Source organism: Ptychodera flava (assembly GCF_041260155.1).
Source record: "Ptychodera flava strain L36383 chromosome 3 unlocalized genomic scaffold, AS_Pfla_20210202 Scaffold_26__1_contigs__length_13983176_pilon, whole genome shotgun sequence".
NCBI lineage: Eukaryota > Metazoa > Hemichordata > Enteropneusta > Ptychoderidae > Ptychodera > Ptychodera flava.
Window position 1 is genome coordinate 12,959,140 of NW_027248280.1, and position 26,210 is coordinate 12,985,349.

At 38.4% G+C, this 26,210-nt stretch overlaps 1 protein-coding gene across 1 annotated transcript in view; it reads right to left on the minus strand.

Moving 5' to 3' along the window:
* Positions 1-26,210, minus strand: part of LOC139125972 (plasminogen-like) — a 43,907-nt gene that overhangs the window by 15,030 nt on the left and 2,667 nt on the right. Inside the window, exons 2-6 of the mRNA XM_070692047.1 lie at positions 14,392-14,529; positions 10,120-10,380; positions 4,826-4,963; positions 3,272-3,535; positions 1,031-1,135 (exon numbers count right to left, since the gene is read on the minus strand). Coding sequence (XP_070548148.1) covers positions 1,031-1,135; positions 3,272-3,535; positions 4,826-4,963; positions 10,120-10,380; positions 14,392-14,529 — 906 coding nt within the window. The remainder of the gene's footprint in view (positions 1-1,030; positions 1,136-3,271; positions 3,536-4,825; positions 4,964-10,119; positions 10,381-14,391; positions 14,530-26,210) is intronic.

The window sequence follows — 26,210 nt, forward strand, 5'->3', positions numbered from 1 at the left end:
ATCAAATGGCTGTTTGTTTCCTCTTCATTGAACTGCACCTTTTTAAAATAATGGAGGTCAAAGTGTGATAAATTTTTTGTCCCACTTTGTCAAAGATACACTTGCATAGTGGGCTAATACCTTAAAAGCCAAATTCCAAATCCAACCATTGATTTACGTTTATAGGTCCACCTAAGTTACACTAGTACAATTTTCAGTTCAATTCATTGTAATCACAGAAATATATGTCAACTTCAAGTTGCAATTAAAAGAAAACAGAAAATAATGAAAGTGCCAATTAGAGAGAATCAAAATAACTTCATTGATGTCCACAAAACAATGTCTAATTACGATAAGATACATGCCCGGTTAGTTTATTATAGCTTAGTTAGTTTATTATAGCTTTGTGTGCTGTGTTTGATAACCAGATGAGTATGTCAATGCCCTTGTTACTTCAAGGCTAAACTATTGCTATAGTCTCGTATATGATATATCAGGTGATTTGGTTTCAGTACTACTAAGGTCACAGAATGCAGCAGCAAGATTGATTTTAGGGAGTAGGATCTGATCAGAGCTGATGAAATTGTGAAGTACCGCATTATTTTTAAAATTCTTCTCATTGTGTTCCAATCACGCTGTTGTCAGGCTCCAGCCTACATTACTACATTACTGTTATATCCATATTTACCAGCGAGACCAGGTTTAAGGTCATCTAGTTACTCTTTGCTAGCATTACCGAGTTCAAATTAAGTGACATGTTGTGATCGTAAATTTTTCTGTTGCCGCACCAACTATGTGGAACAATATACCTTATGATATCAAATAATGTCCAAATGTTAATGTCTTTAAACCAAAGCTCAAATCTTACTTATATAGTGAAGCATTTTCAGTGTAATATTTTCAGTGTAATATTTTCAGTGTAATATGACGCTGTTTTCACCTCGTGTAAATATTTTTCTTTATGATGAAGCCAAGTTTTTTTTTTCAGTTGTTTTGTAATGCGGTTTTGATCAGGTTACTGTAAAAAGCGCAATATAAATGAATAAATTACTACTACTACCACTACTACTACTACTACTACTACTACTACTACTACTACTACTACTACTACTACTACTACTTCTTCTTCTTCTTCTACTACTACTACTACTACTATCTTTACGAATAATTAAGGAGAAATCAAACGAAAAAATTGCAGTCAATGAAAACTCGACGAGAAAGCATGTCTTCGATTGAACATCCCAGAAACTTCCCAATAATTGAAGCCGAGTTCATGTTTTACGACGAAGCACAAAAAATATAAAAACAATAAGTATATTCAGACCACATGCCAGTGACGTAATGATGAATATTATAGTAGCCAGCGACAGATCTTGTCCTCCATCTGTAAGAATACAAATCATCAAAAAGAGAAATATGTAATAATGTCACAGAGAAACATTGACAGACTGGCAACACTTGCACGCCTTTTGTTCCATGGTCGTCTCGGTAGACTATTGGCTTTTCATATTGAATTGAGCTTCAAAGGTGTTAAACTTTTTGGAGGCTTTGTTTGTCGTTGATTATTACACGAGATTAAAATATGCGAAAAATACAACGAGATGGCATCGTACTGCCAGTCGCGTAGCAACCATAGTTGCTTTGTGAGCTCTCAGGCCAGAAACACTGCTTCACGCTAATCAAAACATAACACGCCAGCAGTTTCATAAACATGTCATTCCTTGACGCACGTGTAAAAGACGGTATGACTGACCGTAAACCATTGAGTAAAACCAGACAGTATCGATAAAATACTTTCAAAATTTGGTTCAAACACACTCATTATATATTCATAAAAATATGAGAGGAATTTTTAAAACGGTAAAACTCATTTTCCTGAAGCTCAAAACACTCCCGTTTTAGCCAGCACGTCAATTCTGCTCAGCACCACACGACAACAACAACACAAACTTTGCCGAACATACTTTCGCTTAACAATTGGCGAAAATCCGAAGATTACCGAAGGATTCATGGTCGGCATTCTTCGGAAAAGAGAGGCGAGAGCGACCTGAGGCGAGGTGAACATGGATGCGTTACGTAACCGCTTCACGCCTTAAACAATACCCGTTGCCACTCTATCTATCTTTCTCTATGATAATGTGAAGAACAGTACAACTGATAATATGATTTATGTCAGCATTTCAACATTCACTTTCCAATTAAACGAAATCGTTTAATATAAGATGGAGACGCTTGAGTATGACTTTTAACAAGTAAATCGTACAAAACTGTTGCTGAAGCGAGAAATTATAATATTCTAATATGTCTACTTAATAAAAAAAAACTGCAAAGGGTAATCTACTTTGCTCGCTAGGCTCAGTGATTATCTGGAGACAAACCACAGTGATGATGTTGAGAGAGAGAGAGCGAGAGAGAGAGAGAGAGAGAGAGAGAGAGAGAGAGAGAGAGAGAGAGAGAGAGAGATTTAACAATGACACGATACCCACCATAGATGTAGCTATCCCGGTGTTTCACTTTTACACCCCCTTGCCTGTTAAAGATTTTAATAATTTTTCGGTTAGTACGAAGGATGGCGTCATCTGTAATGATATAATTTGTCGTAAACTTGTCTTTCGTTGACACTTCAACTTTCGTGGTAGCCTTGTTATTCGTTGACACTTCAACTTTCGTAGTAGTATTTTCATTTCCTGACACATTGACTTTGTTAGTCGCCTTGTCATTTGTTGACTCATCAACCATTGTTGTAGTCTTGTCATATGTTGACACTTCATAATTTGCGCTTGACTGGCCAGTTGACACACTTGACAATGTCGATGATCGCTCAATTGTTGGTTCGAGGGTAGTTTGATTTCTTGACTGACAATCATTGGCAGGATATGCAGTGCGTACGGACAGTATGTTGGGTGTGTGGATTTTGTCTAAAATGAAAGCACATTATATATATATATATATATATATATATATATATATATATATATATATATATATATATATATATATATATATATATTTTTTTTTTTTTTTTTTTTTTATATTTCTATATCGTCTAAATTTCATCAAGACAGACAAATATACTGCAATACAAGCATAAGAACATAACATTAGAAATTAAATATCCAAGGTAAGATTGGCACATACAAGACCGGGCAACTTGCAATGAAGTACACGTTTCAAGAATATCCTAAGCCACATAATTTCACTGTAAAAAAAAAATCCCTACAAAATTGTTGAGACTGATATTTAATTGAATGTAAGTGTTTTCTGAAAACAGATAACGTTTGAACTTGCTCACCACAATTTTCGCCTGGTTGGCCAATGTCACACAATTCCCAACGAACAGAAGAATTTGTTGTATAGCACCAAGTAGTGTTATCTCCATCAGGGTTCCGACAGTAGTTATGTTCTCCAAGGCCTGTGTTTGGGTGATGCTCTGGGGTTTTTCCGTGCGAATGTGGACTCTGTTCTGTCCATTTTTGACAAGTATTCCCATTAACAGTCACCGAAACAGTGCCACGATAATCGTACCCTTGTTCAGCATGGTAGCATTCATTGGTTGCTAAAAACACAGATATTTAACATAATAATTTATGACAGAATAGAATAATTCCATGGGATTATCTATTTATCACATGAAAAGTCTTCTTATTTTTCTGTTGGTGTAGATAGATCAAGATTAATGTAAAAAATTCCTGATTTTTGTCGCGATTTGTGTTTTACTCACGAGGATTAATTTCATTTTTTAGTACAGTGACTCGTCACCCAGGAGATGTTCCAATGTTTAAAGGTGCTCATTCATTCATAAATCCGATCAAGTTCAAATTTGATACACCGAATGGTATGTCCAACAATCAGACATACGGATCCGGTCATGTGAACGTGTCAATCATTCTCTCGCGCTGGACCGATGCCAAGGCAAGTCGGCCATCGTCGGACATAGCTTTCACGGTGCTAGCGACGGATAACCATAGTATTTTGAGTTATGTATAATATTTGCGAATATATTTATGAAGTAAATACAATGAAACGATCGAAACAGTGGTTCTTATTCTTAGAAATCTCGGTGTTTTTAAAAAAAATATCACGAGTTTACAACTTTTGCGAGCCCGAAAGATTCCATTCGACGACACACAGAGTGTACCCTTGTAATGGGCACAGCGCTGCCCTCTTCGGTCTCCGCCGGTGTCAACTTGTCAATATTCCCATATCCCCAACGTTTTCGCCTTACGGACTTTGATGTTTGCCGTAACACAAATCACGGTCCCTCCACAAAATTTTTGTGGAAGGACCTTGTGGAGGGACCGTGCACAAATATCTAACGTTGATACATACCAATGTTGTTATTTGACGGAAACTTTCTGAATCTACTGTGAGTGTTGTCCGAGTCAACTTTCGAAATACATCGAATTCCACAGCGCTGCACTGCAGAGTTCAGAAGACAGCTCGACAGCTTATGTCTCCGCTACAGCCCTCGACTTCGAGAATTATCGGCATTTTTGCATGATGAATGAAATTTATCGTTGTTTGTCGAATGACTTAATGCTTGTGCCTTCTATGTCTATTTCCTGGAGATTATATATACTCATTTATTTAGTTGAAATTACTTTGAGGTGTATCTTTCGGGCTCACGTTGCTATTGCAACTGTTGGATACATGTTATTGATGCACAGATTAGACCGAGCAACCCGCCTGAAGAGCAGGTTGCAAGAATATCCTAGGCAACGTATTTTAACTGTAAAAAACCCAAATCACTACAAAGTTGTTGATTGTAGAGGCTGACGAACAAGACGTTTTGATAGGTGCTATTAACTGGTTTTTTTGGAAACAAATAACGTTTCGACTTGCTCACCACAATTTTCACTTGGTTGTCCAATATCACACAATTCCCAACGAACACAAGAATCTTTCGTAAAGCACCAAGCACCTTTCTCTCCATCAGGATTGCGACAGTAGTTGTGTTCTCCAAGGCCGGTGTTTGGGTGATTCTCTGGGGTATTTGTATGCCAATGGGGACTCTGTTCTGTCCATTCTTGACATGTATTCCCATTAACAGTCATCGAAACAGTGCCACGATAATCGTTCCCGTCAACAGCATGATAGCATTCATTGTTTGCTAAAACGCAAATATTATTTTATAATGAAACTATAATTAATCTGATGACTGTCTACAGCATAGTTCAACAATATAACTGAACAATCCTGTCTGAAATTAATATAAGGCTTGATGACAATGCCACATGAAGCCAGTCCGACTAGGGGAAAAACTTAATAGAAATTATTATCTTTGAGATGTTTTCGATAGGAAAGTTTGACAATTCATAGTCGTTGTCGGTGTAAATATATCGACGATCGATTACAGCGATATATTTTGAAATCTGACACTCTGGGAATTATGTTAGTATAACATGATACATAGCGGCAGTATCCCTCCGAGCCGGCAGGCGAGGAGGGATACAACTATGTTGGGGAAAACCCGAGTCTTCGATGACTTCACATGAGTAGAAATACTGGGGGATTATATATTTATCACATGCATACACCCACTTTTTTATTTTCACTTTCTCGCGCGATGTAATTCGGACCTTTATTATGTCGGCGTGGCGGATGAAGTGGTACGGCTCCAGCTGATTCCGTTCACATTCGGACACACGTTCCTCTCGATGCGTCAGAGTAGTCTCTCGCTGTGGGATTTTCCGTGCAAAACGTGAATGGATATAGCCGTTATCAGCAAGAACAAGGGACAGGATGATGATATAGTACCTTCAGATGTATTATTTTGTTTGAAGGTAAAGTAATATTGTCAACAATGCAACGAAATTTAGACTTGTCTTGCTGTTCATAGCAGTGTTTACACGTTGTTTACACTGTACGATTCGAACGAACACGCTGTGTAATACTGCAGTCGTCATTTTTACTGCTGTCAGTTCCTGACTTCGGTCATAATATATGAATTAAACCACAATTGAACTGTATCACATCGTTCTTGTTGGTCATTATGCAACCACACTGTACCTAGGAGAGTTATATTGCTCGAAACTGGCGAGGACTGGAGGAGTACGATGCCGTATGAAGATCGTACGTTCGCATATATTCTCAACGCCTTGGACGTTGTTTGAAATTGAGAGGAAAAGTGTATCATCGTTCGTTATAATAATGAATAAAACTAAAATCATAAACAATCACAGCAAACAAAGCGCAAAAAAGAAACTTTTAACATTGGCATGTAATGTTCATTCGATCTCGATTTTACTGGTGTCTTATGAAAACACTTCATTGTGGCCGCGGCTCCTATCGAGCTGTCGACGAAGTGGCACAAGCTTCTGAAAACCGCGTTTGCCGTACGTTACTACAGTAAACATTCTCGCTTTATTACAGCCTACCGCAGAAGTTCAACAGCAATACAACACTTTGCCGATGCTAAAAATTTAACCCGTCACCTGACAGGATGAGATGTTGATTTTGATACATCATATTCTTAATATATATGTTGGATTCTTGTTCGGTGATAAATTGGTCGATTTTGAGCGATGACTCGGCTGTTTACGGCTCGTGACGAGATAGCACAGTACAGTGGTAGTAGCAAACGTAGGGAGCAGACGACAGTGAACGCTCTCGTTTTCCCAGTTGAAAAAAAAAACAAAAAAACTTTCACAATCATCGCTACCAAAAGCCTTGACGTTTTCGCTCTGTATTACCTTTACCGCATTTTTCAGTAAACTCCTTTATGCCTCTCAATTTTCATCTGCACGAGAGTGCTTACAAATAGTTTCAGTAGAAAAAAAAATGCCGACCCCGTATACCCCTACTTCTGACGTCAGAAGTAGGTGTATACGGAAATCCTGTACACCGTTACCTATTGTGTGATGTCACACTATAGGGATAACTGGGTCTATATATATATATATATATATATATATATATATATATATATATATATATATATATATATATATATGTAAGATATTTACCTGATATTTAACAACTCTAAAATAGTCTTGTAGCAAAGAGAGAGACAGGCAAAGCAAAGTCTGGCTTGGCCAGATTTTCACGGTTGTTAAATTTCCAATTTAAACCGGATATAGATAGTCCGTATATTCAGTACTACTGGCACTCGGCCAAACTGTACAGAGGAATAGATATTACATGTAGAGTCGCTAGTACACAGGAGAATAAGCAAACATACAAATCTGTCGAAAAAAAAACCTTCTTTTTTTCAAGAAAGAACATACTGAACTATGTAACTTAATTATCCAACAATTCGTGTCTACGATTTGTCGGATATCTTCTAAGTTTTCGAAGATTGTCTACTTTCTCTGATTAGAGAAGTATTTTAAACTTGAAAAAGACAGGAGGGTTATAGTAATAGTGAGGAATGTGTCTAGCTCTGACTGCACTAGCTATGAGTCCTGCCATTGAGTGCTACCAAGAGGGCAACAACCTTGCCTACATGCAAGAGCCCTCCGTTGTAGTACTCCAAAAATTCAGACTTGTAACATCAAAATAATAAGGAAGTATGTGTGTTGTCAAGTGTTAGTCAGTCTATAGCGTCGGTCATGTGAAGTTGATGGTAATTACAATAAAAGTAATCATCAGGCAATCACTGCCTCAAAACGCGATTTGAACTAAAAAGTGGTAGCCGTGACAGAGTAGCAACCTGCACTGGTCAACCTACAGATATAAATCAAAAGGTGAGATTTATCACCAACACATAGGTAATCGCTGTACCTACACACATGTTAATTGCAGTCGGTGGAGTCCAGACTATAATACGCTCTCAAATTTGTGAACAGAAAGGAAAACAATGATGTATATCTACCAATGAAGGCCTACAGAATGCCAGGGCACATCCCCTGTCTCATGTCAGATTTTTGACAATTTTAAAAGGAAATAAACAGGGACGCCTATCGACACATGTTAATTGCAGTCGGTGTCAATCATTGTTAGACTACAAACAGATTAACACAAGTAACAAGAGCAATTACTTAAACAAGAAAGCTTTGCACAATTCAACAGTCTATCTGTCTATGAGTGTATGTATGTAGAACCATAACTACTACACCCAGAGTCTAATAGCTGAAGCAAACACACAAGACAAATTGTCTAACAGTGGTCTACAATACCACATCACTGGTTCAACCAGTAACGACTCAACTACAAAAGTATCAAGCTAATGCAACCAAAGTTACACCTCAGCCTAGCAAGGCATTTCTAATCATACCAGTAAACCCATAGTACTTAGCAGTTTTCCTCTCCCTCCTAGGGTTACGATTTGTATTCTTGTCATCAGTATTCGCAGCCTGATCGCTCAAATCATCAGTTTTCTCAACACTTGAACTACCCTTCGTACTGTTCTCGGCAACGACCTCTAACTCTGAAGCCGATGGATCACCGTCTCCAGGCAAGGCAGAATGGGAACAATTAGCCTCAGGGTTGGAATTGTGAGACAACTGGTCGTTTTGAACAGTGCTGATATCTTATTCTATTTCTACAGTGGTTTCAACTGGAGACTCAGTAGCATCATGTCCGTCACCCTTAGTCTCCGTACCAGCACTTTCACCTGGCTTACCAATCTGTTGTCTTTGATCTAGAGGTACCAACTTCACCTTTTCTAACCAAGAGTCCAACAGTTTCCCAGAATACCTCTTCAACTTTTCGTAATGAACCACCTAAGGTTTAGAACGATGAGTTTCCTGGATCCTCTACACCACATCTGAAATATTGCTTACAACCAGATATGGACCTTCAAACATCATTTATAATTTAGTGGCATATCCTTTGCTCCGCCGCTCATCCCTGAGCCATACAAAGTCACCAACTTTGAAACCTTTCGTAGCAACCTTACGTTCCTAACTCAACTTTTGTCACCTCGCCGTGACATTAAGCCATTCACATGCATGCTCGTGTGTCTCCTGCGACCCATATCGTAAACTGATTACAGAATCAGTGGAAACACCTCCCATATCATCGGGCACTTCAGCCGCTAACATTGCTGCCGGGGGGGGGGGGGGAGTAAGTCTTTATCCCAAGCATCAGGATATTTTGGCGTCTCCCTTGTAGATTGGTGAGGAGTACGCCGGTAGGCTGCAGTAGTCACACTCAAATTTTCATCCTGATCAGACTGTCCCTCCGTAGTGTCCATATCAGACTGTATGTACGCAACCAAGGAATGATTAAAACGTTCAATCTGTCCGTCATATTGAGGGTGACGAGGCGTGATGAAAGTCTTATGTGTTCCTAAGAAAACACACACTTCCTTAAACACATTAGACACAAAATTGATTGTGACCAGCGACGCTACATCTTGATGCAATGCACTCGAGTCGAATACATGGACAATGTCTCTGTCTTTTTCGTGAGGTGAGGTGAGGCGTTAAGTATACAGCTGCAGCTATGTCATAAGTATTGGCCTAAAGTAGCAGTTATACTTGTATTGTAAAATATGAATTTTAGGAGCATTCAATACTGCCGAGCTATAGAAGTAGAGCAAAGTCTGTAATCCATGGTCATTCCACTCTTTTGTGGAGTGACCGTTCTTACGTCGAACTGGCTTCAGCTCATGTGCAAGGTGTTGCACGCAGCGTCTTTTTTGTTCTGTTGTACCGATATCGCATCACAATTGCCTAGTCGGGTGTCAGACTTTGAAAATACCAATAACCTTCACCAAACTAAAGTCCCTCATGCTGGGACTGTGACTTACTCATGTTCAATCAAACTTCACGGTGGATATAGTCGCTGTTTCGACACACTGCCTTGCATGCAAATGCTGTTCGAATAGTTTGAATTTGGTATATCGATGTGAACGTGATTCACATATTCCGACCGGCTTGGCATATTAACTAACCGAGAAATTTCAGGGTTGCATACAAGGCGAGTTAGCTTCGGCGAAGCTATGATGATGCCTCCCTTCTTTTATTCTCTTTGGACGATGTACACAGAAAAAAGCAATGGATACCACTATCACGGTAGTATTTAAAACGTTGGATACATGTAATTATTGCAAAGACTAGAATGGGCAACTTGCAAAGAATATCCTAGGCCTCATATTTTCACTGTAAAAAAACAAATCACTACAAAATTGTTGAGCATAGAGAATAATACTTTCTTGAATTTAATGAAGTGTTTTCTGAACACAAACTTGCTCACCACAATTTTTGTCTGGTTGTCCTATATCACACAATTCAAAACGAACAGAAGGATTTGTCGTATAGCACCAAGCACTGTTCTCTCCGTCAGGGTTACGACAGTAGTTATGTTCTCCAAGGCCGGCGTTTGGAAAATTCTCTGGGGTTCTTCTATGCAAATGCGGACTCTGTTCTGTCCATTTTTGACATGTATTTCCATTAACAGTCATCGAAACATTGCCACGATAATCGTACCCGTAAACACCACGATAGCATTCACTGGCTGGTAAAAAAACAAAAACATTTACGATATCATTTTTTATAAAATTTAATGTCAATGTAATTAATCTGAAAGTTGCTTATTGCATAGTTCAGCGATAGAACTGAAAAATTATGCTGTCCGTGGTATAAAGTGTATTTTATGCGATGCCCTGTAGGCTTGCATTTCCCAATTTTGCATTAGAACAATGATAGTATTGAAAATTAAAAAAATACGGTTTACTTAGTGCATCATCTAAGGTAGATCTGATTTTGATACATATCAATTATGCATAGAAATAGTGTACGTTATATCGTATGTCTTGTGTCATACGTCCCAAATGCATAAGGTATGGATTTATAAGCCATATCACAGAGTGGTCAAGATATCGATGCATTCGATTGCGTCACCGTATTATATAGCATCAACTGTACCACGCGCGATCATAAACGTTCTTTTCTTGAGTTTATGATGAGGCGTGGCTCTTGAACCTTCGTTCCATCTTCGGTACTATATCACGCAAATAAAGACACCGTCCATTTGCATTTAACTTTAGCATATTATGGTGAAGTTATAAACGGTGCGCTCGGGTATTTGGTTGCGTACATAAAACCTCTGTGGTGAAATTTAGCATATACATATTTCCCGCTAAATGTACTAATTTACACCCCAGAGGTAATACCATCGCTTGCCATTGTAACCTGTAAGTAAATGTCCACTGCGGAGTAAACATAATTTCAATCAACTGCAAGAGTTTTGCACAATTTTGGCATTGGGTGCATTTTATGCAAGGCCCCAAAGGTAAGCACATCCCATTTTTTTTAATTATAAAGCTTATAATATTGAAACTTGAAATACCTATAGTGTACTAAATGCATCATCAAATGTATATCTTATTTTGATACATGTCTTGCAGGAGTAAATATAATCTGTGTCATCTATAGGTTTTTTTTGTGTCAAATGGCGCTAATGCATAAGGTGTAGATTTGTAAGCCATATGTCAGAGTCGAAACATGTCGTGACAAAGTACTGCAATGCTTATGATATTGAAACATCATTGAATTTTTTACAATAAATGTAGAATCCTAAATAGACCTTGCTTTAATAAAGATCCATCATACAGTAGACATTATCTGTGTTAATGATCTTAAGTTTTGTGTTATATGACGTATAAGGTATACGCTTAGCCACGTCTCGTAGGTAAACTTTCTAATTTTTTTTATTGAAAGCTGGTGAAATTTCTTATAAATGTTGTGCAGTAAATTTTTTGTCCTAAAAAGTCTTTCTTTGATTAAGATGTATTATGGGGTAAAAATAAATTGTGTCAAGTATAGCATATTTCCTGTTATATGGGCCCCTGATGTGTAGGTAGAGGCTACGCCATATATCACGGGTAAACATTTCTCACTTTTTACAGGAAGGATGTTACTATGGGATTAAAATTAAATATTATGTACCGCATCGTTTATTTTAAAAACATATTACTTTGATGCAGATCAACCAACCAACCAACCAAAATCATCAATATCATTAATACAGACATATCACTCCAATACGGCGCAAATAGCGACCACATTTCCATCGTCGTAAACCACGCACCTCTTTACGGCAACAGCTGATCGCTACCCGTGATAAGAGGCCGTTGTTGGTTACGCAGAGATTCGCGGATCTATCCCTGGTTTCTAGCGCTGGCTGAACGGAGCCAATCAGAAAGTAGGTCTTATAAAAGCGCACACATTATTGTAATTAGCAATACAAAACAACGTGGCTGATCTTGGTGCTCACCACCGCTCCACGCTCACTAGTACTGTCGACGAAGAACACGCAATGTGTAAATGTGCAATGTTTTGGACTCAGCCGCTTTATTCACACCAAGCAAACGTCATTGATAATTATTTTAAAAGGAATAGACGGGTTTCTTTACACGAGGACCAGCGGTGGCAAGTCTGTATTCTACCAGGCAGGCCGTCCCCATTGTGTTTCAGCAGCGTTATATCGAAGGGTATCGCATAACTTCAGCAGCCGGTGGCCCCACGCCTCTCTGTGCACAGTTGCCGACCCAGTATAGAACAACACCGCTGTGTAAAACCCGTTGGTAAAAACTATTGATCATAAATTTCCTTTACTACAAGTAAGGGACGAATCAGAATTTACTTCCAGGAGGGTTGAGGATTTTCAGGGGGGGGGGCACCCATTTTTCCCAAGAAAATTTAGGGGGCAGACAAAAATATCACAATCTTTTAGGGGGCCAGGAAAAAAATGAACATCAATTCAATATTTGCCCAGAATTTCTGATTTCTACAAAAGAGAACCATAGACGCAACCTGGGTGACAGATAAACTAAACATGTTTAGTTAAACTCTTTTAGCTGCCAGATTCGGTAATATTTACAGTGGTTTGTTTTATGCATTACTGCAGTATCTTGTTCTCCTTCCTGAAATGTCATGAAATGTCCAGTATTTAGCATGTCAACACAATGAACAGTCAGAGTTGTTTTTGTTGAAAAGAGGTCTCGGATCAAGTCCAGACTAGAATTCATTTATCAACAATAACAATGGTCATTTATGTTCACAGTGGAATGTTGCTAAATACAGAATTGGGTGTTCTATGTAGTGATAGAATAACAAACAAATGCTGATACACAGAAATGAACATTGAACAAACGCTACTAATTACAGCAAATGTATTTTTAAAGAGGCACTCCCACTTGGTAACATTTTTAAAACACATTTTTTTTAATGCCAACGGTCGATATTTGACGTGGCGACTGCGCGCGGATCGCGAGATATCGATAAAAACATGTCATTTCCCAAGTGTATTTTTCACATCCCGAAGTTTTACGATCGTTTCTGATTATGACGACAAACCCCCCGAAGGTTTGTTGTCGTGCTAATTGACGATATTCTAGGGAGTCCATAATAAGTTCAAACGACGCAATTTTACCTCCCACTGCGAAGACTTTATATACAGCATTATGCCTTCACTTCAGGTAAGTTTTTTTAAAACTTCTCCTTAGTTTTTGTCGTTTTCATTATTCTCAGTCCGTTCTGTTACATTTTTAACCAATACCGCATAGATATGTTTTTACGTGTAAAATATTGGCCGCCTCTGATGACTACATTTTGTCGTCTGCCACAAAGTTACGCATGGTTTGATACATAGCAGCCGCCGCGTGGTACGCGTGCATACTACGCGGCGGCCACTAAGTATCAACCGCACGTATCTGTGCTAGTCACCTATGCGAATTCTGGTTGAATCAGCAAACTTTGTTTTCCGTTTTTTCTCTGAGTCAGTAAGACTCGGCTTTCCCCCACGGGGCATGAGCGATCACCGACGCGAGTGGTACTGTGGTGTACAGCAGCGTTAGCGTAGACTCGTACTCCATAGATTAGTTGACAATGGCCCCAGTGCCGAACGTTCGATGTTCGGAAGCTGAATTTAGGTGGGCCACCGGAATTCAAATTTTTACTTTTTTGAGGACATATTTTTATCGATATCTCGTGATCCGCGCGCAGTCGCCACGTCAAATATCGACCGTTGGCATTAAAAAAATGTGTTTTGAATAAGACATTTTGAATAAGGCATTTTGAATAAGAGGCATTTAATTTTGCTGATCATGATTTTAATCAATTATTAGAGTGTCAGTCTTTAAACCGCTATAATTTTAAAATGAGGATGGCTAATGCCAAATAAAATAGTTGTTTTTTTTCTACATATACTCTCCTTTCAAGTGAAATATTACATTTCAGAAAATGCTGTCTAGTATTTGACTTAAATTAATTTTTATCATTAATACCAAATTGAGTTTTTTTTTACCCCAAATACACACCCACTTCATTCTTTGAGTAAACCACTGCTACCATACTAAACTTTAGAGTCTCCGCTTTTTGAAAATGTATGGTATGAGGGGGTTTTCTTGTCATCTTTGATGAGAAATATTGCTTTCAATAAAACCTTGTTGGCAAGATGCAGCTACACCTTAATTCAAAACAGAACGACTTGCTACTCTGCCACTTCTTAAAGTAACATGGTCACGTTGGTTCTCTGGGATTTTGTCAGTGTCAGTGTCTGTGTCACTATCATATTCAGAACCAACACCATCATCATCACTCTCAATGACTCCAATGACAGAGGTTTCCAATTCAGAGTCACTGCTATCTGACTCTGACTCATCTGTGACATAAGTTGTTACAATATCTTTCCCTGACAGTTGTCTTAAATTGAATTAAGGTTGTGTATGTATATGTGCGGTCATAATTTGAACTTTTTCAGCTTTCAATTTTTTTTTGTTTTGGTAATTTATGTTTATCAAGGTATTTATGTAATTCTTTTACGTTTAAATTTTGAAGGTTCCCACTCAAGAGCAACTTTAACCAGTCATAGTCCTCGTATTTTTTATCCTCTCTTCTTTTCTGCACCTTTTTTCTATGTTTCATTCCCATCAATCCCTTTCTAATTTTTTTAAATGTTCTACATAACCTTTACAGTGCTTACATCTACCATAAACGTTTTTGAAAAAACATGGCCGTCTCATCTTTAAGTTGCTTTTCAGCGAATAGATTTTTAATGTTGAAAATAAAAATTATATGTATTACTGTCAAAAATATATGGTGAAAAATTTACAAAAGGGTTGATTTTCCAGTAATCCTGTATGTGCATCCAGAAGATCATGTGGCACTGCATCAATGCTATGGTGTCGGATTGTTGAAATATTGTGTACACAAGAAATTTGCTGTAGTCCAAGAAGTTATCTCAATGTGTATGAGGCTAGGAGAAATGTGGATAGGCGTACACATTGTGTATTGATGCTAATACTTTTGTGTCCCATTCATTCTGATATGTATAATCAAAGATTTATCAGTGGCGGCTGGCAGAAAAGGCAAAAATACAAATTAACAGGTATTGTTTCATGTCATCTCAAAACATGCGCATTATGACTATTTTAAAATTAAAGTTTGTTAAGTGAAATTTTAAAATTGAATGCTCTGTCAATTTTGAAAAATACTGCTGACAAAATGTGAAATTTGACGTACACAGAGTTATCTGCATTTTAATATGAACATTGGATTGTGAATGGAATGAGCAGAATAACATGTGAATTCATGTTTTGGATAAGGTGTTTTGTTCAAGAAATGTTCTAAATTATTCCTCAGCATTGTTGCTTTCAGTGGCAGCTACTTGGTTTTATGACAACCAAATTAGAAAAAAAGAGAAAATTAAAAACAAGTTGGCTTTCACCAATTTTAATTCCTACAGTTTAAAAATTCACCGTAAGTCTGCAAATATTCAGCATCATCAAATGAAAATGTATGCTGAACTTGTGCATGTACATGTACATCTCACTTTCCAGATATATCTGGATATCTGCAAATGATGTACCATCAAACTTCAAGATATATATCACTTTGCCAGTTATCTGCTCCTCTGATTTTCTGTTCACCATTTCTAACTTACATCTTTGCTTGTCTTTGTGTGCATCATATGTATCAGAGAGACATAACGAAAAAAAGTATTCATATTTAGTAATTAACGTTTCTTAGAAATGTACAACCAGATATGTTAATTGCTACCCTTTCCAAAAGTGTGCCACTTGCAGTCCCTGCAAATCATTCTTTTTATAGTCACATAACCCTGAAATGATTTTATATATCATCGATTGAATGTCCACTACAGTTCCTGCAACTTGGTAGACTTGATATGTCTATAGCGTATAAGCATGTATGTATATACTAGAGGGGCCATGCAAAAAAAAACCAGGAAAGATGAGGGAGGGGGTATAGATTTTTTCTAAAATTTACAAGGGGGGGGGGGGCATGGAAAAATATCACCCAGAAAATAGAAAATCCTCCACTCTCACCTGGAAGTAAATTCTGAATCGTCCCTTATGTATAAACGTTTATGCATCGATCACTGCATTTACGTTCACACTGAAAGCTTTCTTATCGTGCTGTAGGTATACATGGAGCTAGAAACGTATGCATGGTATATTGGGGCCCTTTCATTCGAGCAAGTGCCACTGCTCTGCTATACAATTGTGCGCTAAGTTTTTAATCGTCTATACAGCCGAAATCACAGTCATCGGCAAATTGCACAGTTGTTCAAGCCCGATCATGTTTCATTAATTCATCACAAAAGTTACGCTAACCACGAAATCAAACCAAGAGGTTAGTTTGTTCCATGGGTTTGCAGTTCAGCCGGGTGCAAACACGTATTCGCGTACGGGAACGCCGTCGAAGTGTGACCGGGCCGGGTTCGCTGCAAGCCGACGTCTCTTGTGTGCGTACCGAAGCCATGGTATTCACATGCTGTCGCCACTGCTCTCGATCAGGACAGAAAAAAACTCAAAATTTTGAAAGCTGTCGGATTTAATGCAACATATATCGAAAGAGATGCAACGGAACCAGAGAATCTCAGAGCCTGAAAGTTCGACACTATACATGCAGACAACAAGGACCTTGTCTGTGGTTTACGACACGACATGGCTTTTGTAAAACAGATTCGTTTTTGCCTAACTCTGATGACATATTCTCATGAATAATTAATTAACCCCAATTGACACTTCCGCAATTTCCTATCGTAATCTGCCTGAGCTTGATTTTTGCGTAGGTCAGCGGAGCGGAAATGATTGCTCTGGCTCGCGAGAATGCCATATTTCGTGTTATAACCCCAGGGGAATGGCCAGTTTCTTCGACCTTGACATGTTGCTGTGAATATTTTTCTGTTCGAAGAGCAAAGTGTGTGTGTGTTTGCATATATATATATATATATATATATATATATATATATATATATATATATATATATATATATATATATATATATATATATATATATATATATATATATATATATATATATATACCCTTCTCTGGCTTTGCATCATTCATAAGATTGATCCTCATTACCAATAACTGATTCCTAAGTTGGTGACTTGTGTGCGAGGCCCTGTAGAATCCCGCGGGATCCTTAGGTTGAAAGGTTAGGTGATGAGTTTAGCTGCCTTACTCACCATCAACGTACAACGAATGAAAAGCCCCATCTAAGAGTCAGGACCGCCCACATTGGACCGACTGATCCATTAGCTCAGTTGGTAGAGCATCCGTAATGTCTACGGGGGTGTGGGTTCGAGTCCGCATGGGAATCTAATATCGACAATTGACGAATCAAGATACATAACAAGAATGGCTTGACTACTTGTGTTTTGGCACGCTGGGTCTGTGAAATCTCCGATATTTACCCGATATTTAATGGTAATTAAGATGCCTTATATCGATACTTAGGGGTTATTACACAAAGTCTGGGCGATACCGCGTCGTATTCGAGTCATGTGTCCGTACGAACACATCACGAGACGCGGTATCGCCCTAACTTCGTGTAATAACCCCTTTATCATACATGCATGCTTTGGTTGTGACTGTTTTCCTTAAGACGCTCCGAAATTAGCGACGAAATCAACTTGAAATCGACCTTGTTCCTCCAGGTTACTCATAAAAAGTTGGTTGCTAAGGAGTGCTGACAAGCGTATCACTTCTTGATATTATTCCGCTGTTGGGCCATTCCACTTCAAAGGGGGTTTATGGAGCACTTTTAAAGCGAACAATTGAAATATTACGATGTCGACGCAGGTTTTCACAATTTGAAGAAGATTTATTTTTAGTTCAAAATGACGATGGACGTGAAATATAAGGGGGGGACTTTGTAGAATCCCTGCAAGAAAATTATGAGGATGCAAAAATCGGGTCAAAATACTAACCAGCGTTCGATTTCAAACTCGATCGAGTATGAACAGCTGAGAGCATGGCGCAAGCAGCTTTGCGACATCTACGAATGCACAGTGGATATAATATCCGTACCAGTCAGTTTGTCTCGAAGAATTATACATGTCCCCAGACGTCAAATATGCATAATTTACCATCCTGGTAAGCGGATTTGGGAAAACGTGAAGTGAGTACTACTGTAGTGTAAGCTTAGTGTCGTAACTCGTTCGTGATTTTGTTGCTGTTCGAATAAAACATTTCAAAGGTATTTCCGTCGTCTGCTCGTATATTTTCGTTCCTGGCTTGCCTAAATAGAACTAAACCCTCTTTTAACAACCCAAGCGAAAGTATCTGAAACCCGCACCGCACCGATGCCACCAGACACGATCACGACCTGTGAATCTCACTGACCGTTAAAAATCGGAAATATTATTTGCACCTTCTACCTTGTCTGTTGCGAGTAATTTCAGCGCGGTTGGATTTTTTGGCTCATTTACGGCTGTAAACGACGAAATTCACCGCCCAGATACTTAAGCTCATCAACAGGAAACTTGCCGTAAAGCGGTTCAATCATGATGCACTGTCAACCGATATCTTCAGCAGCGTAGACGACACGAAAATACCGCACCGCCACGGGACCGGCCTTGAACGATGACAGGTGTCGGCAAATGATACAAGTTTCCGATACGTTTGTTTGTATGTTTTTGGTACAACTGTACTTGTGCCTAAGTGCAATGCCCATGAAGTGACTGCAAACAACATAATTTTGACCAGAATCATAATGACGTTTCGGATTGTCATTTGTCTTATTCGCTCAGCTGTATTATATGTACATATACCAACCAATGCCATGCATACCAGCGAAGGTCACGCGTACGCGTCGCTGTAAGTAGTTCGGTTACAGTGAAAATATAATTCGTATTTCAACTAGAAGAATGGAAATACAGGCAAAGCATGTATGATAGTAGACGATACTGGAATAACTGTACTTGAGTCTGGCCATGCTGGGTCTCTGATATCGCCCAACTTCTACAAACAGACTCCAACGTCGACACCAGACGATATACAATCGTCATATCGTAAGTAAATATCTGCCTTATATTGGAGATTTCACAACCTTGTAGATCTGGCCAATATCGACTTTGGATTGTTTGCCACTTTCTCTGATATAATACCATTTTAGAGTAATCTCGGTAATATCCGATGAATCGGAGCTTTTGCCAACTAACCCATCTGGTAAACTAAGACTGTTCTTTACCTACCTCTAAATTTGATACTAGACGATGATACAACTGTAAAATCGAGGTAAAGATCATATATATATATATATATATATATATATATATATATATATATATATATATATATATATATATATATATATATATATATATATATATATATATATATATATATATATATATATATATCCCCGCAACCGATATCATGCGATGTTAAATTCTAGTGAATGGAATATGTGTGCGAAAATAGGTGTTAGAAAAAGGCACCGATAAACATAATAGGAGTACTACGTTACCGTTAACAGTTGTAGAACAAAGTAATATAAATAATCGCCTAAGATGGAACGCCCTAGTTGATTCCTCAAAGCCCGTCATCTTAGTTCTAATTGTCTTGATGACGTCGAATTCTTTTTATCCCTTTTCAGGATTCGTTACCTCCCATACTGGCGGCAAGTACTGAAGGGAAATGTCCGGTTGCAATAAGTCGGTGCATGACAAAGCGGAGCGGTAGGCGTTGAGACAAGAGATATACGGCAAGTATACTTGGAGAAGAACATACGCGTCACAAGTCATACGCAGAGTCAAATAGTCATAGTAAAAGCATACAGGATATGTCAATTTAAAACTAAGCACCTGATAGACTCGTTTTGGCGTCGAATTAAGAAGCGAGTGATATGAGGAGGTAGAGGTACAAAATATTCCTAGCCTAATTTTGCATTTGCAGAGATGATATGCATTTGTTTTCGATGCGGTACGTTACCGTTGCACAACTGTTGTCAATGAATAGTACGCCGTAAGCAAGAACAGTTCTCACATTTTCTGACACTAAATATAGTTACATAAAAGGAAACCGAAATATATTACTTTGGGGGAGGGAGTGACTCCAAAATATGAGCCCTACTTCCTGTGCTCGGATTGAATTTTGACAGGAACTGATGCGAATTTATTTTCAGATCACATTTTGTCATTTTGTTACGTATGTCTCACTTTACATGTGTACAGACAGTTGTTGAATATGCAGTACATCCGTTGCCCCGGATCCTGCAAATAGTAAGTTTGATGGCAAATTTTTTAAGTGGTAAATCCCAGACAGCCTGGTTATTTTATAAAAAATAAGGAAGCTCAGATATTGCACTCTCTAAGGGTTTACTTAGACAACACGGCCAATCGATTTTAATTTTTTTTTTACCGCTTCATGAAAGTGAACAAGCCTTTTTATAAGTCGACCTTAAAATTATAGTTTGAACACATTTGAAAATACCTTCACGATATTGTAAAATGTATTATCGCCTTCAAAATGTTGCTATCAGCGCAATAGTATGCATTTGGTTCTATTAAAGCGTATATGGAATGTGTTAAAACCATAATCAACACTCTGTAAAAATACAGTGACTGAAAGGCGTGGCCCTGTTACAGTCTTCGCAAGAAAAGTGTCCCCCCCCCCCCCCCCGCCATTTCCTATGCATCGAATTTCAATAACACAAAACTGAATACTAACACATAATTTCTCATTGGAAATCTGACTTCTCAGAATATTTCAAAACTTTATAAAGGAATTGTTGTTTTTTCACAGTATCAATTACTGTGATACCCTAAGAAAGAGACTGCACTGCACAAAAATTTGAGATCCTACTCTTTTCCCTGCTCAGAAACTGTGACCCTTTCCATGTGTGTCACATTGCATAACAGTAAGAGCACAGTGTGCTTGCTGTGGTCATAAAAATTGTCTTTTATGCTGTGGCTGAGCCTCATGCTTTAGGCAGAATAACCTTCTCATCGCAATTGTGCTACAATTATACATATAAACATCGCCGTAGAAGTGTATTATAAAAAGCCCAAATATGCAAGTTAATTGAGCAGGTTAGATTTCGTAAGTACACACCTTGGGGGAAATGTAAACCTTGGATTACGAATAAGCATTACATGTATATCTACACTAAAAAGAAGTATTGCGCATCAAAACTTGTTGCACTTGTATGTGAATGTCGAGCAACGGATGAGAGCAGTACAATGTCCTAGACATGCGTTGCAATTCTCTGCAAATCTTTCACTGACTATTAACTGCGATACCAAAGTAACAAACCTCCAGGAGAATTTTATAATATTTACAATAATAGAACAGCAGAACCTGCAAAGGTAGAAGCTGTGATTATTACTACAATGTTCTTGTGATGAATGACACCTCCTAACAATCAAAAGAAATCACTTACGAAGGGTGTTGTATGTCCTGAGCTTGAAGCTAAATTCAGCTTGTAATTCTTTGCAGCTTTAAATTCCTTGCATGTATTTAGTAAAAGCCATTTACTGCATGTCACGTTGAAGATATTCGGTTGACATTTTTAACCCTTCGGCGATGTGTGTGTCCTTAGAACGGAGCTGGAATCAGTGTTTAAATGGATCTCGCATTACTGATCGTGGCACTGACACCTAAGGAATTGATGTCCCGAGAAAGGAACTGTTTTACAAGTATCTAAAGTAAAGACAATATTTTTTCTTGGTGAAAGAATGGTCTCTGGTGGTACGGCTTGTTCATATCGTATAACATGTGTATGTCTATAAGCTAAAACTAGTCAATAATTCCCATGGGCTTGTCATTGGTTACAAACGGCACTTGGTCATTTTCCATCCATCTGAAAATAATGTTAATTTCGTATTTAAACACGGTTGGTATAGGCTTACCAGGTAACACAAACGTCACAACCGGTATGAGTATGTCTTGGTCAAGAATCATAATAGTTTTAAACGAGAATCATCATCAAAATCTTAAATATATTGCCCGTCTGTCGATAGGTTTGCGTCGCTAGTCGGCACATACTTCATTTAGTACCCGTCGAATTGAAAACTTTCACCTGTGCTTTGGACAAGAATAGCTGTAAGTTCAGTTTGCCAGCCTTCGTTTATGTTGAAGCTCGTTCAACAGCTGCAACATCAGCAACTTTTTATGTGTCTTTTCTGAGGCCGATGCGCTTTATTTTGAAGCCCTTTGTGACCACACCGTCACCTAAAGGCAACAAGCACAGCAATTAACCGCTCTGTACAACGCTGGTCTTCCTGAAACTTCGAATAATAGGCCAGATGGTCGAAATTCTCAATAGTTGCTAATTGTTAACAAACACAAAGCGCAAACATAACATTCACTCATTTATTTTAGCAACTTTTCTGAGCTTCACCAGCAGTACACTTAGTCTATCAGTACGTAAAGACATGACAAGCTGACATTCATTCGCAAATTGGATTCAAAGTTTTAAGTGCGACTACACTTTTTGTTACTTTGATTTTAGCGTAACCATTACTGAGCCCAGGCTATCTGGTGTGTTAATTTGTAACGAGCCTTAAATAATTACTTGCGACAAAAAAAGTGCAAATGGAAGTTACAATGGGCTGAATTCTCTATCCTACCTAAGTGAGCAAAACCAATTTGTTAGTGTATATGAGACGATTAGGCTGTCAACTGCCATCAAGTGGAAATCTTTTAAATATTTACACACCATCTTCTGGAATAGACGCTATGCAATCGAGTGGATGACAACCAGAAAATCGATACATCACAAAATTTCATATTTTCACTCGATCAAATTTAATAATGCTGTAAAAGTGATGTCTCAACACCGAAACACGATAATGAGGTGCATTTCGTGGTTTGAAATATTTAAAAATAAAAATGATGAAATCAAGGCAAATTTTACTTTTATTTTTAACCTTATGTACCTATAATGTCTGTTGAAATCAACCTGTACTGCTGAGGTATTTAGCTTCCAGGTGGCAATATTGTTACACTCTCAACAAAATGTCTATACAATGAGTATGCGCGAGTGCTATTTTTATATTGCTATGTGCTTGGTCAATTCAGGGTCAACTCGCTAAACTTAGGCCACACCCTTAGTTTGGCCATGGTTGGTACACTCTGACGTCACAGCACTGATCATTTACATCAAATAGCGGTCCCCAGGCCACCCTTATCTCTTCCCTGTGTCCGTTAAAGGTATACAGTCACCTGTAATCTAAATATGCCCATATATGGTCAAAGGGTCGTTCCTTGGTATTCAAAATGCCCATGTGAGGGCGTTGTTTTTAAAAAGCGGCCACCCGCTTAAAATCTGTCATTGGTTATATTTTTTCTTTCCATGGTAACTGTGGCAAAATTTGAACACGTGACAGTATACCTTTAACACAACAGTGTGTGATCAGTGCAACCATGGGGCAACCATGGTACCTCCACGGGGCAACCTACGCTGGCCGTACATTTCTCATAAGCAGACTCTCCCACAAGCGCTACGTCTGATGCACAGTCAGCACAGTTACGTGTGGTTCGATGCATAGCAGCTGCGTGGTATGCGTAGAAAAATAGGAAAAAAACTGCGTATTTTTCTATGCATAACACGCGGCGGTCGCTATGGATCGAACCACACGTAACGGTGGTCTGATGGATAATTGCTCTACCGAAAGAATACTACAAACGCCGTCTACTTTGTTACATGTAAACGAAATTCAGTGAAGGTCAATGAAGGTCGGCTTTGCGTTCACGTGAATCGTATCAATAATGAATCTGGATGCAGCACCCAGCGCCTATCAACCGTCTGTAAATTCGTCAACTCTATCATCATCATCACTTTCGCCCTTCTCACCAGCAAGTCAGGAGGAAATCAAGAATATGATAATGTCATCTCCATCGAAATCTTGCAGCCTTGACCCAATCCCCACAAACCTACTCAAAGGAGTCATCGACAAACTTGTGACGGCCATCAACACCATCGTCAACCTTTGACTGAACACTGGGATTGTTCCGAGCTTATTTAAATCAGCAGTTGTTACTCCATTACTGAAAAAACCTTCACTTGATCCAGATATCCTGAAAAATTACAGACCCATCTCTAACCTTCCATTCATCTCAAAAGTTACAGAAAAAGTAGTTGCCAAGAGACTCAATGCCTATCTCAACAGTAATTCACTTCTTGAACCGCTCCAATCTGCCTACAGAAAATTCCACAGTATTGAAACTGCACTTCTAAAGATCCACAATGACATTACTCTCTCCCTCGATGCTGGGCAATATGTTATCCTTGTAATGCTTGATTTATCTGCAGCGTTTGACACCATCGACCACAACGTTCTGCTTTTACGCCTCGCTCATCTGGGTATTCAAGGTGCTGACCTCAAGTTGCTTTCATTATATCTCACCAATCGATACCAGTCCGTCATAATAAATGGTCATTCGTCACAATCAACTCCACTTCAATTCGGTGTTCCACAGGGATCAGTTCTAGGCCCGCTTTTATTCACTCTCTATACTACACCCCTTGGACAGATAATCCGAAACCACAATCTCAAATTTCACCAATATGCAGATGATAACCAACTGTACTTGGCCTTCACGAAAATCAATATTCCAACAGCAATTTTCTCAAATCGAAGACTGTCTGGTTGACATTAAAGATTGGATGACATCAAACAAATTACAACTCAACGATGGCAAAACAGAAATCCTCCTTCTCACCTTCAGATCCTGCTTAAGACTCATTTCTTCAAGAGAGCTTACCTGCGACCTGGTGTAAAGCGCCAGTGAACATTGCTGATGGATACTAGGCGCTATATAAATTGTTTATCCTATCCTATCCTATCTGTACCGGCATGTATATGATGCACACATGCTTAAAAATGTAGGATGGGCAGTCCAAATATGCAACATTACAGCAGTTTTACCCCTTAGGTGTTTCAATGAGTTGTTATTAAATTTGTACTGTATTTGTAGATTATCCTTGTCGTAACGGGGTCGTAACGCTCATCTCACACTAACAATTACGCACCCAATCATTTACCTTCACGACTTACTGGTTTACATAGATTAAATAATAAAGACTTTGACTTTGTTCTGCATTGGTTCAAATATTAACCACATATTCTGCAGAATTATTTACCACCAACATAAGAAATATTAATAGTATTTTATCGACGGAAATTACGAGTAACGTACATTTTGACCTAGGGACAGCCATTTTTTTGGCTAATGGCAAACATTGCTATTGTTCGTCGGCATAATGGGTAGTGCTTGTCGCCTACCAACAGCTTAGGTTAGGGTCCTGATGTAGGAGGGCATAGTCACATTTTGATTAAAAAAATCACTGTATTGAGTAGAAATCTTGTAAGTTCCTGATCCATTTGATTTTCAGCCAAAAGAAATTATAAAACATTCTATGTATGATATAGATTGATTTCCACTCGTCTTGGTGTATATGCAAACATCCATTTGAGCATTGGTCATGTAGATAGGTATAAACAGGAATGCAAAGGTAGCATAAATAATGTATGGACTGCAGAAAAAATGTAATATTGATCTTTGTTGAAATGAAACAGACGGTAAAATTTGCTTCATGTTCCAATAACAATCCTACTACAGACACTTGAAACCGTTATTGAAAATTCCTCCGAGTCTATCACAGCACTGCTTTTTGTCACGCGGAAATTGTACTGTTGAGTTGTCGTCTTTTTTGATGTGCTGCCGGTAATTATGACCTCTTACATGGTTGGCATGTCAACTAATTATCTTGATTTTCAAAGAAATAGTACCCCGACTAGATGAAACTTTAAGACAAACTATACTACTTGCCCTCCGCACTGGTCCATGTACGACCAATGATGATTTATTGCATAGGTGGCTGCAATATTTACTTCCTTTGCACAGCCCAATTTTAAGAAATTTTCTGAAATATAACACACATATCCGAAATTTTGATTTCTGTATATCAAAAACTTCGGGTAGAATGCGCCATGGGGCAGATATGCGGACTTTCAAACTTTTTCCCATTTTTTCTGATCTACCACTTGTACGGGTTCATTTTAAAGCTCTACTTAGTGTAAG